Source organism: Centropristis striata, chromosome 14, assembly GCF_030273125.1.
Source record: "Centropristis striata isolate RG_2023a ecotype Rhode Island chromosome 14, C.striata_1.0, whole genome shotgun sequence".
Taxonomy (NCBI): domain Eukaryota; kingdom Metazoa; phylum Chordata; class Actinopteri; order Perciformes; family Serranidae; genus Centropristis; species Centropristis striata.
The window spans coordinates 14,297,565-14,316,359 of record NC_081530.1 but is presented as its reverse complement, the minus strand read 5'-3'; the positions used below and the strand labels follow the sequence as shown (position 1 = coordinate 14,316,359).

The following is an 18,795-nucleotide window of genomic DNA, read 5'->3' as shown; positions in this document are numbered from 1 at the left end:
ATATGAAGGCATTCCCGTGCCCCTGAGCTGGACACAGTTCACAGTTATTCATGTGCAGGTGTTTGTTAAACAGAGAAAACACTTATTATTATTAGTGCATGTCTCCAGCTGTTAAAGCGACTGACAGCTGATCCAGCTGTGATCTGCTGCCGCCGTCATTAGAAACGGACATCGCTTCACGTGACGTCCTTCGGAGGGAAGGACGTCCCATGTCTCTTAAATCGTTTCCTCTCTCCTCGCTTCCCTCACTTGTGTCTCTCCATGCATCCCCGGTGGGCGGGACTAAGACGCAAGTGAATGGCGCAAGTGAGGGACGCATGGATGCGAAATAGTGGTAATGGGATGCAGCCCTCGTCTCCGCGCTGCCGGTCCTGCGCGTGCCGCGTAGAGTGACGTCACGGACAGTCAAAACCGCTCTGAGTGTTTGGAGCGGTTCAGACTGAGACGCATCTGTCCAAATGCGATCTGAAACCATACTACCTCCCGAAGGTGGTTTCGATCCGGTTCGTAAAAATCGGATTTCATGTGATTTGTGACTGTTCAGACTTCAAAAGAGCCATCCAGTTCCAATCTGGATGGGCTAAAAATCGGATTTTGGCTGGCAGTCTGAACGCGGACCTAGAGACTTGTATGAGGTGTCAGTGTACTCAGCAGAAAGTCCCTGTTTAATCCCTGCCCATTTTGATAAGCCACGAGAGTCACGGTCCAGAGGCAAGCACACAATCAAAATTTATTTAGAAATGTTCTAGTTTTGTCTTACAATAATGGTGAATAAAGCTTTTTATGTTGCATGAACAGTATTTCCCAAAGAGAAAGACGTGTGCTACGAAATGAGGAATTGTGTTTATCTTTCTTGGAAATATTGAAGGAAAATGTGTAACCTTATTCTCTGTGTCAAAAAGCCATGATCAATTCAAATTTTATTTTATTTTTACTGAAAATTGCTGCTCATTGTATGCCTTGTCCACATGTACACCTGTGTTTTATTTATTGTTAAAGTAGCTTTTTATGTGTTTTGGCCTTTTGTACATAGTGTGGCAGGTCTGAGACAGGTGTTATATACATACATACCATACTCCCCTCTGCACAAAGGTGTGTATGCTTTCTGCTCATACATTGTTCAACCACACAGGTGTTTTCACTTATGGCTGAGTAGTCCTTTTCTCTGTAAAGTGTGTGTATGTGTTCATAGACCATGATAGATTCACTGCACCTGTAAGGGCAGGACAACTTAACGCCATATTATCATTAGTTTTATGCACTCAAGTACCAGTTTATCCGGTGCACTTAAAAAGGGCAACTCTCCAATGGCCTCAGGGGCCCCAAACGATCCAGCTTCTCTGTGTGTCAATTGGAGTTTGGAAAAATGTGACTAATTTGTTGGTAATCTTATAAATTTTTTTCACTGGCCTTATCCTTTGACCCTGTCTTGTAGAGGCCCAGTGTGTCAAAATCTGGTTTAAGGACCCTGCTTATTTTATTTCTTTGTCACATATTACTTATTCCTAAATAAAGACGTGTTTAATCAAATGCATTTAAGTATATGATTTAAGTGGAACCACCTATATGTACATATGGCAGTACTTGCAGTTGAATGCTGGAGCTCTATGTGCCTGATTCTATTTATGTGGGTGAAATGTAAAAAAATATGATTAATTATTCAAATAAGAACAATAGTAATTATTATTATTATTATTATTATTATCATCATTAAAATTATTATTAATTGTTTAAGCTTATCTAAAGTTTGTGCAGGAATAAAAATGTTTTGCAGCTGTAGAAATAATTAATGAATTTATGAAAAAAATTTGCACACAATTATCACGTGTAAAAAAAAGTTTGAAAAAAAGTTTATTCAACTTTTCAGTGCCATTCATATGAATTCCACCCATTCCCACTTTTCCAACTATTCCTACTACTTCAACTTTTTCTGACACATTCATGTCAGCATTGCAGACACGTGTCAGCTATTCAGCATCCAGCATCCAACCACACTTTCTTCAGAATATGCAATCTTTAGTTTCATAAACAGTGTGATCTTTAATACAGGCTTTACCCCTCTGGAGTCACCAAAAGCACCAAAGCATGACTTCTTCATCACATCCAGACTAGAAAACAAAGCAGTGTCGAGGCCTACTGTAAATTTAACTCTAAAGTTCTGGATTGAAACTCCATGAGGCCAGTTTCAGATTGATGATGATGTACCAAGTAAAACTGGAGACAAGGTCAAATATATTTTGTATAACATTATAGAACTGGATGTAACCCTCTTATATGTTATATTTGCAACCTTTGTTCACATTTGCAACATTTCAAATTCTTTATTGAGCATGATAGTGTTTTGAAAGTAAAAAAAAGATTCAAAATCACATTTTATGTTGGACTAAAGGACTAAAAAATACACAAAATAACTAAAAAATACATAAAATGACTAAAAAAGACACAAAATGACCAAAAAAAGGACACAAAATAACTAAAAAGACACAACAAAAGACACAAAATGACCAAAAAAGACAAAAAAAACACAAAATTACCAAAAAAGACACAAAATTACTTACAAAGACACAAAATGACTGAAAAATACACAAAATGACCAAAATTGTTACGCTCAACACACAAGACACAAATAAAATACAGTCACACTACAAGAAAAAAACAGAGTTGGATGACAGGATCACAACAATCACAAGATCTCTTTTTGGTTCAAAAAGTTGATCCAGTAAGTCAGAATAAAAAAAACAATTATTATTAGGTCATATAGGTGTGATTATGCTGAAAAATAAAATACCAACATAAAATACCAACATGGCATTTGAATATTTTTAAAGTTGTATATACAGGCAGGATGAAAAGGATTCAAAAATGGACAAAATAGCCCAAGACTCCAAAGAGTTAATTTGATCTGATTAAAAGAAAATTCCTGCTCCTGAAAAAAAACTGTGGTCAGTGGAGGAAATGCTGACTGAGTGTTCATTGTGTGTTTTGTAATATAAATCAGCTGTGGCCTAACACCACTAACACTTGGGTTTACTATGGTTTACTCTAACTCAACTACCACGTGGGGTCGCTGTTGGGCCTGAGTAGATGACGTAAATCTCATGCGACACAGCCTGAGCCTCGTTCGTGTGAGTCGCACGAAAACATTGGCGGGTGAGAGCTACTTTTGGGAGCTCAAAAGGAAACAAAGGCTGCGTTTTCACACAACCGACACCGTTTGGAAATGACGGTGTGCAGCTTTTTTCTTCAGGGCCGCTGTCGATACGGAGACAAATGTTGGAATGAACACCCGAGAGGAGGAAACAGAGGAGGAGGAGCAGGAGGTGGAGGAGGATACAACAATAACAACTATAACCGCTCTTCTGGTCAGCAGCAGCAGAGAGGAGGAGGAGGTGGAGGTAAAGTTAATGAGAAATAAATGTAGCTTAACTGAAATTGAAAGTATCCCACGTAATAAATTAGTCTCTTGTACGGAAAACTGCGTTGGGTAGTTTTCTGAACTTAACTTTCATTTCTCATCTGTTTCTAACTGTCATTTTGAGTCGTTGTGGGAAACTACATGGTGACATAAGCTAGTTGGTAACTCGTTTATTCAGGTCAATTAATTTATATCATTAAAATGAGAAAATGTATTAGAAACACTCCCTTTAGTTCAGTTGAACAAACTACACAAACTTATGTTAGAAAGTTGAATCAACGTCTCTGGAAAACAGCTTGGACAAAAACATTAAAACATTCACGAATGTATGATTTCGACTGCATCAAGTTTAGCTAAAAGGAATTGTGTTGTTTTCAGAATCAGCCAGCAAACCAGTGTTGGATTTCATGTTGGCTGCGATTTGAAGTGTCTAAGTGTGGAGTTCCCCACTAGACATCCCCTCATTTATATTTAAAACCTTTATTTAATCAGGTTATCTCACTGAGATCAAGATATATTTGAGAGGAACAGCAGATAGAAAGAAAAACAAACATAAGCAGACATAACAAAAAGGTCACATCGCATTAGAGACAGTCACCGACATCACTATGTAATTGAAGATGAAAGTTTATATTATTACACATGGTCTTGTGGAGAAGGGGGTGGAAAGCATTGTCTTACATGTTGGTACAAAATCTCCCAAGTTGTTGAGTTGGGTCAAGATCTCGTGACAGTAAAGGCTATCTTATTCACACCATTTTCAAACTCACCAAATCATGCAGGTAACACTGTTGCACGGAAGCATCTGCATTTGATAACTCCACTATTTTATTAAGATTTTTCCTTTAATTTGACCCCCGTCTGTATGTGTATGAAGTGAAGAGTTTATGAAAGTGCTGTTGCCCAACTGATGCAATAAAAAAGGTTAGTTATAAGATAGCTAAACATTATAAAACAGAAGAACACAATGTTTATTTTTAGTCTACTGACACATAGAACATGTTGTAGTATTATACTATGAGCAACTGGAGGTCAAATTGAGTCAGATTTATTCACAAAGTTGTGAAATGGCTTTACAATTTGTACAACATCAGCATTCTCTATCCTAAGACCCTTAATTCAGGATGACATATCACTCTCAAAAACCCTTTTATTTAGCTGAAATAAAAGGAAAACAGAGAATAGATCCCTGGAGGATGGACAGACATGATATTGGTGTTACATGCAGAGTAGACAGAAGGGGACAAAGAGAATTATTGTGATAGTTTTAACATCAGCCTTTTTTCTTTTTCTCACCATTGACTGGTATCTGTTTGCGTTTTGGTTTCAGGGTTTGGAAACAGAGTTTGGGTGAATCCTTCCCAGCAAAAAGGAGGCTATATCCAGCCTTCATCTTTCTCCTCTCATGGGAGTGACGACTGGGGTCGAGGGGGAGGGGGAGGAGGGAATGACTGGGGCAGAGGAGGAGGGGGAGGAGGGGGAGGAGGAGGAGGAGGAGGAGGAGGAGGAGGAGGGAATGACTGGGGCAAAGGAGGAGGTGGAGGAGGGAATGACTGGGGCCGAGGAGGAGGAGGAGGAAATGACTGGGGCCGAGGAGGAGGAGGTGGAGGGAGAAGAGATAACGCAAAGTCCTCCGAATTTAGCTTCTCTTCTCAAAACAGATTTTCATCACTTGGTACTCCAAGTACCTTTGACAGGGGAGGAAGAGGAGGAGGAGGACAGCAGGCGATAGCTGGCGAGGAAGATGATGACAAAAAACTGTGAGTGTGCTTGTTTTTTTTTTTTTTTTTTAAGTTGTGCAGCATTGAAATAAAAGTCGTCATAAGAAATTAATTCACGTGATGTGTGTCTCACGGTCACACAGGGAGATCATCCAGATGGACATGGATATTTGGGAGAGTTCAGGGCAGTGGGGCTTCTCATGTTATTCTGTCTTTAAGACGCTTCTTTCTGGTATGTATCAAATGCACATTTAGTTACATGACTTCTGTTATTTGTAGACTCCAGAGCTGCTCAAGGTTGATGTCTCTTGTCTACAGGTTTTCCTGATCTCTCTCCAGAGGAGCTCAGGCTGGAGTATTACTCTGCAAGCGCTTCAGGAGATCTGCAGAGCTACGTAAGTGCAGCGTCACACGCTGATGTAATTTCGTGAAAGTATAGATGTCCCCTTCTTCTGTGTGTTTCTGAGGAGACTGAAGTAGCCCTTTCAATAAAGATATCAATGTTTGTTGCGGTCTTAATGTGTTAGAGTCTAAGAAACACCTTTTTCATGTGTTAAGGTTAATGGTATCACTCAGTTGCTCAACCAGTGGAGAAGCAGAGTCCAGGAACTGAAGCTTATGAATCCAGCCACCCGTGCAGCTTTGGTGAGACACATACACACTGAGTTACTGAGACATCATCCCATCTATTTTTATGAAGGACATTTAAAAAGAAGAAGAAAGAATTGTTTTGATAATAACTTTCTTTGCAGCTTGCAGAGATAAACAATCCAGCACCTCAGGCATCTTCAAGTGGCTTTGCATCAACAACAGCGACTGGATTTGGATCCTCTACATCCAGCTTTGAAAGCAAAGGTATAAATAACTATTGCCTCTTTGTAACAGTAGAGAAAATGTTCATCCCAGTTTCTCACAGTTAGCGGTGATGCCTTAAATTGCCCAAAGATATTCACTTTAAGATGACATAAAACAGAGAAAAGCAGGAACTCTCTTTGAGAACCTCAAAACATTTTCTGCCATTTCTGCATGAAACTTTTCCTAAATTATTGAATGATTATTAAAATAATTATAGTTATAGTATCCCCCAATACAGTGCTGGAGCAGATGCTTTTGTTACGAGGGATGGGTAACTGATACGGTTGAATTAATACCAATGCCATTATCATTTCTAGTTATCAATCCAATTCTTAACAATTCCCTTATTGACCCCTGATCAGTTTTCTGTGTTAAAAAAATAGGCCTATACAGGTTTTCAACGGAAACGCTACAACTACAACTAAACATCTGCTAAGCCTTTCTGCGTGGCCCATGTTGTGTAGAACAATGTTTCAGCATATTGCTAATGTGTTTCTACCCACTCTAATCATTTCACAGACATTACAAACAGTACTGTTGTTTCTTCTTTGTGAGATAAAGCGATGCTTTGGACCGTTTCTTCCTCTCCGCCATTACTCTATCTTGTTGCAGTGTAGATCCATGTTTGACGTTGCTGTTTCGCACTGTGCAACTGTCAGAAAAACCTGTCCGCATCGATAAGCTTGGAGTCCCACAATCCCATCACACAACTTGAAGCCAGTTTTCTACTAGAACTGGTTCTTGATTCACATGCCTATTAACTACATGTCCTGTCTGAATATGCTGATTAGGTAGTTAAATCCCTACCAGACATTCTGTGTTAATTCCAAGTCTTTCTGATTGTGCAGGCTTTGGGGCCCCAGCACCGGCTCAGGCCAACTCTTTCAGCTTCGCTGCTCCAAGTGGTGGATTTGGTTCCTCAGCGCCACCAGCCTCCTCCACAGGTTTCGGCAGTGCCTTAGCAGACCCGACACAACCTCCCTCTGGCTTTGGTTCCTCCACTGCAGCCTCCTCTGCTGTTCCTGCTTCTTCTTTCTCCTTTTCTGATTCGGCCACCAACAAGACAGCAGCCTCTTCAGGATTTGGCTCTGCCTCTGGGTTCAGTTTCTCCTCGACATCAAACACCGGAGGAGGATTCGGGAGTGGTTTCGGGGCTGGAGCACCTGCTGCAGCAGGAAGCGGTACTTTTGGACAGGCGAGTGGAGGGTTCGGTACAACCGCTGCTCCACCTGCAGCAGCAGCAGCCGGCTCTGCCAGCGGGGCCTCAGACAGTCTGTTTTCACAGGACAGCAATTTGACTCCAGATGAACTCAATCAGTTCAAAGCTAAGAGGTTCACCTTAGGCCAGATTCCTTTAAAGCCTCCTCCAGTTGACATGCTGGTGGTATGAGGCTGCCGGAAAGTTCACACGATTTTTGAAAAGATGATTTATAAAAAGTAAAGATTTTCCTTTGCAAAGCGCTTCTGTTTAAATCAAAGTCAAACTCTTTTTTTTTTTTTGTTAAGGATATGGCTAATGTTTATATACTTGGCAGGGAAAACTCACTTTGGTTCCATTTAAGATTTTTGTGTATATAGAAAGCCTGTATTATGTACAGCTATAATACACTGTTCATATTTTAAAAATATGTCTAAAGTGCTTTTTTGTATGATTGAATATTGAATGTCTTTCAGGATTTTTCTAAATCGGTTGTTGAACTGCTGAAAGTAATCTGTCGTCTGTTGCTGACCAAAATTTCTGGAGGTTTATTTGCACAATTCTGTGATCGAATATAATCTATTACTACAAAACATCATGATTGAATTGAATTTAAAAATGTAAACTGCACAAAACTCACAAAACAATTCAGACATAATGTCCTCTCACCTAGAAATGTATTTCACTGAATGTTTCATGGGAGAATAATAGAATGTCCTGCAATTAATAAACAGTAATCCAGTGGTGGAATGTAACTAAGTACATTTACTTAAGTACACCTTTGAGGTACTTGTACTTTACATAGACTGTATAAAATACAGTACTTTACTTGAGTTTTTCCATTTTATGTAAGTTTATATTTCTACTTTACTACATTTTGAAGCAAATATTGTACTTTTTACTCCACTGCGTTTAGTTGCCATCTTTAGTTACTTTTCAGGTCAAGACAAATATGATCAAATGATGCACATTTTTATAAATTAAACCATATAAAATGTATTGAGTAGTTTAAAATAAGCCCTACTTGGATGAAATTAAAATGCTGCTTATATAAATGTGCCAAAAATATTAACCCAATAATACATTTGGAGTGGGTCCATTCTGCATAACACATACTTTTACTTTTGATACTTTAAGTACATTTTGATGCTGATACTTTTGTACTTTGACTGAAGTACGTTTTGAATGCAGGACCTTAACTTGTAATGGAGTAATTTCACAGTGTGGAATTAGTACTTTAACTTAAGTAAGGGATCTGAATACTTTTCCACCACTGCCTGCATTTCTAAAAGTTGTAATTGTGCAATTTAACCAGGAGAGGGTGTCAGAAAACAGGGTTAAAAATCCATCAGCCTTTTGACATTTTAGTGAAGCACAAAAAGACACTCTATAAGAGTAAATGCTCAGTTATTTGGAACTAATTTAAAAAAAGAAGTACGTTGTTGCTCCAGGATGGATATTATTCTCACTGCATTTTATTTTGACCCTATTGTAACAACTGAAGCCAGCCCCACTCGTCTAAAATCATCCATCCACACCAGCTTGCAGGCCAACATCCACTAAACGAGAGGAAGGCGTGTTAGTGCACGGTTGACAATGAATGAGTAAGCTCTTCAATACGTATTCATTAGGTGTTGAACACCCGCTGGGACCACAAGTAGAGGAATACAGTGACAAAGAGACAGCAATAAGCTATTCTGCTGCTATAGGGGGCTATGGCTTTGCTGACTGGAGCATATTTTCAGCTGAGTTTGTGATATCGGCAAGAGGTGAAGCTGGGCTGGAGCTGCCTCCTGTGTGTGTCTTAATTTGCATTCATGTGTGTGAAAACATCCTATGTCAATACCTCATGGCTAAAGACATTGTGCATATAAGAGAAACAATTTTATGCATATAAAAGGCAGCAGAGCATTAACAACATAGTCTCTCATGCTTCTTAGTCTGTCAGCACTAACCTCTCTCACCCACCCACCCCCTGCTAGCTGATAATACATTAATAATTCAGCAGATTAATGAACGATTGAAAAAGAGCCTGATCTCATGAAAAGGCACTTGCACGCTTGTTTTTAGTAAAAGTTTAAACTGACATCCAGTGACTCTTAAATACATCTAACTGATGAATATGGGCATATGTGACTGCTTGTTTCCCCAACAGCAAATTAAAGTAGATTTAATCACTAACTACTGCGGCATCAAATTGCCAGCTAGCCTGTGTTTATGTAATATATGCATGAGCTGCACTGAGTGGATCACAGCAATATTAAAGATGAGGGATGAGTGTGTGTGTGATGACTGCACACACACACACACACACGGAGCTATAGCTATAGACAGAATGTTTTATCACTGGACTACATTAAGACCTGTATATGGTTATGGCGCAGCTAAAGAAATGATTAAATTCCACTCATTTGACATGTTTAATAGCGATGAATATAATTTATGAAAGCTATTCCCGAGAAGGGAAAAAAATGAGGGATGACATTTGAATTGAAATTAACACACACATATACACACACCTGTCATGTACTGTACACACTGTTCTCCTTTAATCCCCTACCTGCCCCACCCTCCTGTGAAATCATAGCTTACACAAACCCCGGTCACATGACCACAATGTGTACTGTAATTCAATTGACCGTGACCTGACTCCAGCAACACAGAGCAGACTTACAGCCCAATATATTTATATTCCATAGGGACAATAGGGGCTTTCTGTCTTGTTAATTCCCTATTTAGACTGTATACTATAGCTGTGTATGTATGTCGGAGCTTTCAACGGATCAATTCTTTGAATTATGACTTCTACCTGCAGCTATCACAGTTCCTCCTCCCTGCTAGGCTTCTACAGATCAGCATTTTTTAAATGAAATGCAGCAGCTAAACGCACACTATTTTCATTGCTATTACACAGCCATTGTGGTTACTACATCAGCTGATGACAGCAACAGATGCTCGTACCGCGGCTTGAATCCCCTCGCTATACAGAATGCCAATGAGCTGATTCGGATTCAGTGCTGGTATTAATGTTTGTTGGGGGCTGATTCCAGTCGACCCTCCTTACTGTTGCAGCAGAGAACAAGAATTGATTGTGTTGTGCCACAGCGGTTCGCCTATGGGAAACAGGGCATTGATCCAAGGCCTGTGATTTATGCCTATTTGAGTGGCTTGCCGCATGGGTGACTGAGTGGCACATATTTCATATGCAAGGCTCTGGACCTGGGTTTCTGTGCTGCAGATGTTTATGGGTTCATATTAGGATCAGTGCGCTATGTTTTTCCAACACACTGACAGTAATAAAACACTGTAGTGAGTAAATACTGCCAGTACAGAGAATATATGTACTGTATTTGAGACCGGATTGGGCAAGGCCTGACTCATTTAAACCGTAGTGGCAGGAAGTGGCACCAAGAGGCTGGCCAGAAAATGATGCTACTTTACATTAATTTAATCTGTGTATGCAGGCAGTGCTTCATGCTCCCTTTATGCATCTGTGTTCTGCATCAAGCTGCAAAAGGCAGACAGTGTCTTGCATGTTGTAGCATATTTTATTCAAATTACAAATACTTTTCAGCGAAGATCATGTCTGCTTTTATTTTTTTTCTTAAAAGTTACATGACTTTGGTGTGGTGATGCAGTGCAGACTCAAATGACACAAATTAAGCCTTAACAGCAATAGTAGATGGCTGACTTTTCTCAGGCAAGTTTGGAGTCTTCAAGTTGAGTTTTATAAAATACAGAAATTAAAGCTTATCTCGTCCATAAAGTGCTGAACCTAAACAAGCTATTTTTTGCTTGTTTTTAGAACAGACAAACATTTTACTCCTGCAGTGGGCTACAACTACCAGAAATGTCCACAATTCTTCACCAAATCGGTGAAATAATCAACTAAATCAGATTTTCAATCTTCAAAACTGGCAGATTAAAGGGAAAGGCGATAAAATGGAGCGTTTCAGACCAAGGGGCAATATGGATGTAGGCTATTCAAATAATGTGTTTTTTGAACATTAAAGCATGTAAACATGTTTAAGTAGTGACTCAAAATACAAGTATGAACCTGAAAATGAGCACAATATGTCCCCTTTAACAAACATACAATTATTTTAGGCAAGTAAGTAAACCTACATATTATACTTTTTGGCCACTTGGGGGCAGCAGAAAAAAGCTGTGAACACAACAGTGACATATCATCTTTTAAGTTGATTAGCCTATGGCAAACTTAATATGGTGTTTCTTTCCACCTAGGAAATGTAAGTCCATAATTCTCTTGTAGCTTTGTGTTTGTTTTTTATCTTGTCCTGAGAGAAATATCTGGCTCTTTAAACAATGAGCTAAAACTTGCTAGAATTACATATATACTGCATCATAAATATATTGTTTTTTTTTAAACCCATGGACAGGGGCAATCTAGCTGTATCTCAGCTTCCAGGCTTAAGGCTAAACGAAGCTAACCGGCTGCTAACTAGCTGTAGCTACATATCATTAGCTTTAGTGACAGATATTGATATGGAGCTAACTTTCAGCTAAAAAGTAAATTAGGAATGGTTTTCAAATCCCAAATTAGATCTTTAACACTCCCTTTTAGTCTTTAATACACCCCTTTTCACATATTTATGATAAAAGATCAATATTTCCAATAAAATGTGTTTAACCAAGCTAATGAGCTTATTTAGGCCATGCAGCTCTGTGTGGCATACCTGATGAAAGTTATGCTCGGTGGAGATGATTTAACTATTTTTACCAGGCTTTTTAATGAATACATCCATGTGAAATTAACCTGGTGATGTGAGCCAACTCAGGGCCAACACATACCCTTATTTATACAGTCTATGAATATACCCTGATCCCTCCATCTCTGTCACACACAGCACAGATCTATAGCTACATCATCGTCACCCTGTTAAAATAATCTCCTCATTTTTTCAATACATGTGACATTTATTGATCATTTCACTCAAAAAGGTGTTAATGTTCATGACACATCCCATGTCCTGTTTATGACACACTCATGTCACTCTTATGTAGACACCTTCAAAATAAAGTGTTACCAATATTAGTGTCAACAGAAAAACTAAAACTAAAGTGATAACTAAACAATCTCCCTCTAGCTCTTCTTTGCTGGGTTCTTATCTGATGCCTGTGAATGTGGCAAATTGTCAAAGAAGTGATGATCTTTAAGGGGTAAAATCACATGATCTGATCAACTGAGGATGGAGGCGATTTTATCATAGGTGGCCGGCGTCATGAGGAGATGATTTAGGCAAAAAAAAACAAAAAACTATTTTGACAAAATGAATCCAAGGTTCCCTCACAAGGCCACGCGTTGTCGCTGTTTGCCATGCCGCCATGCCTAATCTCATCTCATCTCTCCTCTCCTCTCTCCTGCCCTCTCTTCCTCTACTCCTCTCGTCTCTCCACAGCAGCGCGTATCTTCACCGCGCCTTGGATGCCGTGTGACCAGCAGCACTAAGCGGAGAAACCGTTCAGCAAACCGCTCGTCCAGCACTGCAAAAATAAAACCCAAACGATGACCTTCTTACAGATTCGACAGAAGCAAACAATTATTTGACAACTTCCGAGCCCACACCTTGCCTTCGCCGCTCCTTGCTGTTAGCGGTAAGTGATCTGATTCCCCCTTTTTAATTGCAGTGCTCAGTTTTCGCACAGTGCAGTGGTAGCACCAATAAACTGATACTCTGAATAATGCAATTAATGGTAGATGGTCAGTTTTGAGAGGTGCATGGCTCAAAGTGGGCGCAGTCGTGTGAATTTGTCTTTATTGTTGCAATGTATAGGTCTGTTGTAGAGCCAACAGATTAGGTGATTCGTATCAGATGCGAGGACTTGGTTTCTTCATTTATACTCTCACCATTGGAGCATTAAAATCCTAGAAATGCCAAGATATGCTTACAGGTTACAGGTCCATGCTTTCTTACCACTTCTACCAATCTCATTAACTGTTTAAATGCACCGATGTGGTCATATGAGATGGGATAATGCACACAAAGCCTGCAGGAGAGTGATTTTAATGTGACCTAAATACACAGTTTTCTTCCCCTTTAATTTCTTTTAAAAGTGATATGAGTGGTCTGTGCATTTTTGGTCATTTAAAATGCTCTTGTGGGGTTTTAACAACTGCAGACATGGAGAACTAATTGTCTTTGTTGATTTAGCCATGGAGGGACAAAGTTCAGCATGTCAGTGGTCAATTTAGGGTTGCATGGGGTCAAAACCATTAAGGTGCCTCAGGTTGAGTCGGCTACGCACTGCTACCCCTGTTTGATTGTGTTTGTATGTGTGAGCAAGTGTGACAGTAAAAGGAAGGGGGGAGAATAAGCATATTTTGAGATGCCTGTCCTCTGCCAGCACTCAGGTCAGGCCAAGTGCATGCTGAGGTGTGAGATTATATCAGATGGCGGCACACGCAGACGCAAACACAACAAGCTCAAACTGTGTTCCCCACCTGTGGATGGGGGGCAGAAACACGTGATGGGGCTCGAGAGCTTTTGCACTTCTTTCTCTAAATCTTGAACTAGTCTGAAAGCTGTTTTAAGTTTCTGACGTGTAATTGCTAGTGTTAAGCACACAGTTTAAAGCATAAAGTGAGTACATTAACCGGCACTTAAAGGAGTGCGCCCTCCTTGGCCCGTTTTAAGGAGAAAGAGAATAATTATCCATGTGCTTAACTCTTGAAATCCCTGCCTGACTCACACTTGATCCTCTGAATAATCCATTGAGACAGTAAAACCTGCAAAGAAACTCAGCCCCCCTGTCCCGTGGAAAGACGTGTTTCTATATCTCCATTTAACTCAAAACATTTAAATGTAGGAGACATTTTTCACAAATTATGCATTTTTCACTTGCAAAAAACCCCACCTGTCATCCCATTAGATGTCCTCAAAATATGGTCGTTTATGAAAAATTCATGCATTTGCGGCACTGTTTACCTCCACATTGGAATGTGGGTGTGGCTAACAAGCAGATTTGAGATGTGTTGCACATAAGTTCAGAGGCAAAAGCCTGTCCTTTTTGAAATATTCAACAGGGTGAAATATGTATGTGTGTATGTGTTTCAGTCAGATAGTACCAGAAGCTCAAAAGGCCAGCCTGACTGTTATGCACTGTATCATCTTCCATCAAAGAGATGCACACACATACACTACTCACAACTGAAAGGGCAAAGGCAAAGTCCAGTGCAGCACACACACACACACACACACACACACACACACATCTGACCACACTTCAGATGTGTAGTTGGCAGCTGCTGGTCCTGCTCTTCTTTGAAATGAAAACAACCAAGGGGCAGAGCAGACACTTAGCATAGTAATGAGCAGGCTTCAGTGTGTGTGTGTGTCTAGGTGCGTCTTTATATGTGTGTGTGTTTGTGTTGTTTCTGCACTGTATGTGGCTGTGAACACTTGTAGACAACCATCTGCAGGGACCAATTCACTGACAAGTGGTACGTATCATCAAAGAGAGGAGCTGTGATTGGTTGACAATGAATGCTTGGTCGGTATCTCGCCTCTCTACCCTCAAACTGGACTTGCTAATGAGACACTACAGTTATGTAAGAGATTATTATGCCTGCTCAGATTAATTGCCTTGAGATAAACCGATATGGATGTGGATATGGGTTTTGAAGTGTATGTACTTTTAAAAGTCAGGAGATCATTCAGTTGAATGCCACTGTACTGTTTCCAAGCTATACTGGGCTCTGCAACAGTCCTCAGAAAATCAATTCCTCTCAACACCTGATATGTGCTTACAGCCTGCTGCAGCAGCAAAGGTGACCTCCATCATATGCATGTGAGTCACTGGCTTGTTAACCTAAATCCGGTCTCTGAGTGAAAGTCTGTTATGCTTCTTGCTAAAAGAAATTATACAAACAGACAGAGATATGACACTAATTACAATATCTGTAGCTGTGGTAAGGTAATTGTCAATTTATGTAGTAGGGATGTTGCAATATACTGGTATTAAAAAATGGATATCTTGTTAATAATAGACATATGATGATATTGTTTGAATAGTCCAACTGATGCTGATTTTTGGGGCTGATACCGATATTAGGGAGTAAAATTCTGAAATCTGTATATTGGCCGATATTGCACATATACATGTAACATTTCCATTACACTGCAGAGCAGCTGTTTGTCTCTCATTCTGTGCTGCTTAGCATTGGATTGTAAATTGGAGCAAACTATGTGATGACACTACAGTTATGGGAAAAAAATATTAGACCACCCTTGTTTTCTTTAATATCTTGTTCTTTTTAATGCCTGGTACAACTAAAGGTACATGTGTTTAGACAAATATAATGATAACCACAAAAATAGCTAATAAGAGTTTAATTTAAGAGCTGATGTCTATTTTCCATGGTTTTATAAAAAGGATAATAACCAAAATCATTATCAAGAAAACCATGAAAAATGGCTAGATATCCTCTCTTAAATTAAACTCTTATGAGCTTTTTTTGTTGTTATCAATATATTTGTCCAAACAAATGTACCTTTAGTTGTACCAGGCATTAAAATGAACAAGTAATTGAAGAAAACAATGGTCTAATATTTTTTCCATGACTGTATTTAAAAACTACACAAGCATCCTCTTTTAGGATTATAAATTGTAAAAAAAAGTTTTCATATTGGGCGGCATTAATGTAGATCCCGATATGTCTGTGATAGGCTAATGTTGGCTAATAAAATCTGCAGACCAATACATTGGTCAGGCTCTAGTTCTCACCTTTGGTGTTTTGGGACCAAACTGGTTTAAGTACTATTTGAGAGGAACTGTCCACTGCGGGTCATTCCAAAGAGTCAAAATGACATATTTTTCAGTAAAACCTGGAATTCACTTGCAGTCTATTTTTTGCATTATGAGCTATTGTTTTTTTGTGCTGTTATATATATGTATAAATTGTTGTTCGATCCTAGTTTTTGCAGTCCAGATACAATAAAAAGAAGGGTTTGTAAAATTGTTACTTTTAATTATTATTAAAGGTTGCTTAAGTCCAAAAATTGTCTATTGTCTCTCACACCCCATTCTTTAAGTGTAATTAATTTGCCAAAAGTAAAGTACAGTGAACATAGTTAAAGATGAATCAGACAAATAACAATTCAAGCTGAAATACATACTGTAATAAATAATTTAATTCTAACTGCTTTTTACATGTTTTAATTTAGACAACATAATTCTGTGTTATGATTCACAATAATAAAAAACCCCACAAAATGCAGTGATTGCAGCCTTGAAATCAAATGATGCAAAGTAGCTAATAAGCTATTAAACCAAAAGACCACTATCAGTCTGACAGATCAGCCAAACATGAAAGCAACCCAAAAAATGAGGTCAAATATAAAAGGAAGACAGGATAGAAAAGCACTGAGTCCTATGATAGAAGTCTAAAAACATAAGTGAGGACAGAGATAAATATACTGCTCTTATCTTGTCCTCCTTCAGGATCTGACCACGTTCCAATGCACACAGCCTTTCTAGAGGTTTAGCAGTAAATAAGACAGGGAGGCGGGCTTGGGTTGACCCCGGCCGTCTCCCAAAGCTTGTTTCAGCCTCCACCTCAGCAGCACCACACAACCCAAGCTGGGACTTGGTGATCCAGGCACAGTAACTGGGGTGAGGGCCAGCTACCAGCATCCCAGGTGGGGCGGAGAGCTGGGGCGGGGCGGCTGAGTGGTAGCGAGAGAGATGTCACTGACCACATTAGTCACCAGAGAAAGCAGGCCATGAGTCAGGAAAGCTCCTGGTCTCATCCATCACGCCCCTCTTAACCCACTTTCCTCCCAGACCAGCCACTCCGGCTTTTTATTTTTCTATTTTCTGCTAACTCTCCATCCCCCCGCTGCTGACAGAGTAACTTCCACATCCGTCTTTTGATGGCGATGAAAAGGAGAAGAGGGCGCAAAGAGAATGGATGGATTGCGGCGCAGAGATGAGAGCGAGGAGAGATTTGGGGTCAACCTTTGGACTGCAGCGAGGGAAACAGTTGGAAAAAAGACTTTCCTTTCCCACAACTTTATACATTTGAAGAAAATAAATGCATGTTTGGTTAGTCTGTGTTATCTTCTGTGTCTCCCTACGGTGGTAGGGAGACACAGAAGATAACACAGTGACATTGTGTGTCTCATTTTCACACGAGATTCCCCAAGGTGGTATGTAGAGAACCTGTGAGCTGGTGAAGCTGCTGTGGGCTGGTAAGTGATAATAGGAGAATTCCAAAATTCTGCCGGCTCAAATACTGTACGAGGTTTTTGATTCACTGCTGGGAGGAAAACATTTTACGCTAGCTCAGCGGTGGAGGGATTAGCGTGGAATGTGCGTGAAGCTGGGGCTGAGTGATTGAATATTTGAAGTGATACTCTACCCTGTAGAGTCTACAGGGTAGTGATTTGATGGTTATCAGTGTGGTTTAATGCCAAAAGTATTTCTATTTTGTGTTTAAACGGGTAACCACCTACCTCCCAAGTGATCTCAGTATACCTGTTTATCATGTTTATATTTCAAACATGAAAAACAGAATATATAAAAACGAAATAAAAGGAAATAAACCTATACATCTATATAAACCTATACACAAACTCAACAAATAAATCCCCATAAAACAACACAATTAAATGTTTAATGTTGGAAAAGTTTATCTCTTAAACTTATGCATACTCTTAAACTGTTACATCGAATACAATTACACAATCATTTGAATTTAAAGTGTTTTTGATATATATTTGGATGCAGAAATGTTGCATATTATAGATTTAATAGCTGAGATATTGGAATACATCAACATTGCCAAGAAGAGGTCCCATAGGGGGTTACTTTCAAATTAATTTTGGATAATCTGACGATATTGCTGGCTTGTTTTTAAACTACCTCATTATTTGACCGCACATGTTTTTCACATATTCAGACAGATTTTGTTTTCATAATGCTGCTGTCCTCTCAGATCTCAGATGCAGTAACATAGGTAAGTACCATATTTTCACAATTGCCAGTAATTATGCAGAAAACTATGAAAATAAGACCCAAGTGGTAATAATGCTATTTAAATGAATTATGTTTTAGCATGATTTGCTATATATTATAATAGCCAAAAATGTTATATATTAGCATAATAGTGTGAAAACTGTCCATGTCTAATGTTTTTGTATGCTAACAAAAATAAGCTTCATAAGTTACATTTAAGCTACATGCTTTTTTGTAAAACACTCGCCAAGGAATGTTAGCATTGTGAAATATTTTTATTCAGAAAAATTATTTCAAAGTAGACCTACAAAAAAACAAACAAAAAAACCCTGTAGTTTACGTTCATATTAACACGACAACATAGTTTACAGAGTTAGCATGCTAACATGTTAGCCATGCTTTTCATGCTCCTTCATCAAGGTAGGACTGAATTTGCCAAAAAGTATGCAATTGTGATCATTTTACTAATTATAACTGCGAGAGATTCACAATATTAGAAGTAGTGATCATTTTTGCATCATTATTCCTATTTCCATTGAAAATATATTGAAATGATAATTTTTACGAGATCTGCTCTTCTTGAATCTGTAGAATACTGTTTGTAGTCCTGGGTATCTTGCAGCACAACA

General features: G+C 39.1%; 2 protein-coding genes across 4 annotated transcripts in view; both read left to right on the top strand.

Moving 5' to 3' along the window:
- Positions 1-3,130: 3,130 nt before the first annotated feature.
- On the top strand, positions 3,131-7,702 carry nup42 (nucleoporin 42). The gene is made up of 7 exons (XM_059350010.1): positions 3,131-3,395; positions 4,746-5,175; positions 5,280-5,368; positions 5,455-5,531; positions 5,695-5,781; positions 5,889-5,991; positions 6,840-7,702. The coding sequence occupies exons 1-7, from the start codon at positions 3,221-3,223 to the stop codon at positions 7,379-7,381; spliced, it is 1,503 nt and encodes a 500-aa protein (XP_059205993.1). The 5' UTR covers positions 3,131-3,220; the 3' UTR covers positions 7,382-7,702.
- A 4,876-nt stretch (positions 7,703-12,578) lies between these two features.
- The window catches only part of rims3 (regulating synaptic membrane exocytosis 3), a 40,748-nt gene continuing 34,531 nt past the window's right edge, over positions 12,579-18,795 (top strand). The window contains exons 1-2 of one of the 3 annotated variants that reach the window (XM_059349510.1): positions 17,313-17,400; positions 18,147-18,167. The gene's annotated coding sequence lies outside the window, so the exon portion shown is untranslated. Of the gene's footprint in view, positions 12,806-17,312; positions 17,401-18,146; positions 18,168-18,795 lie in introns of those variants that run through there. The other 2 variants (XM_059349508.1, XM_059349512.1) reach the window with 2 other exon arrangements.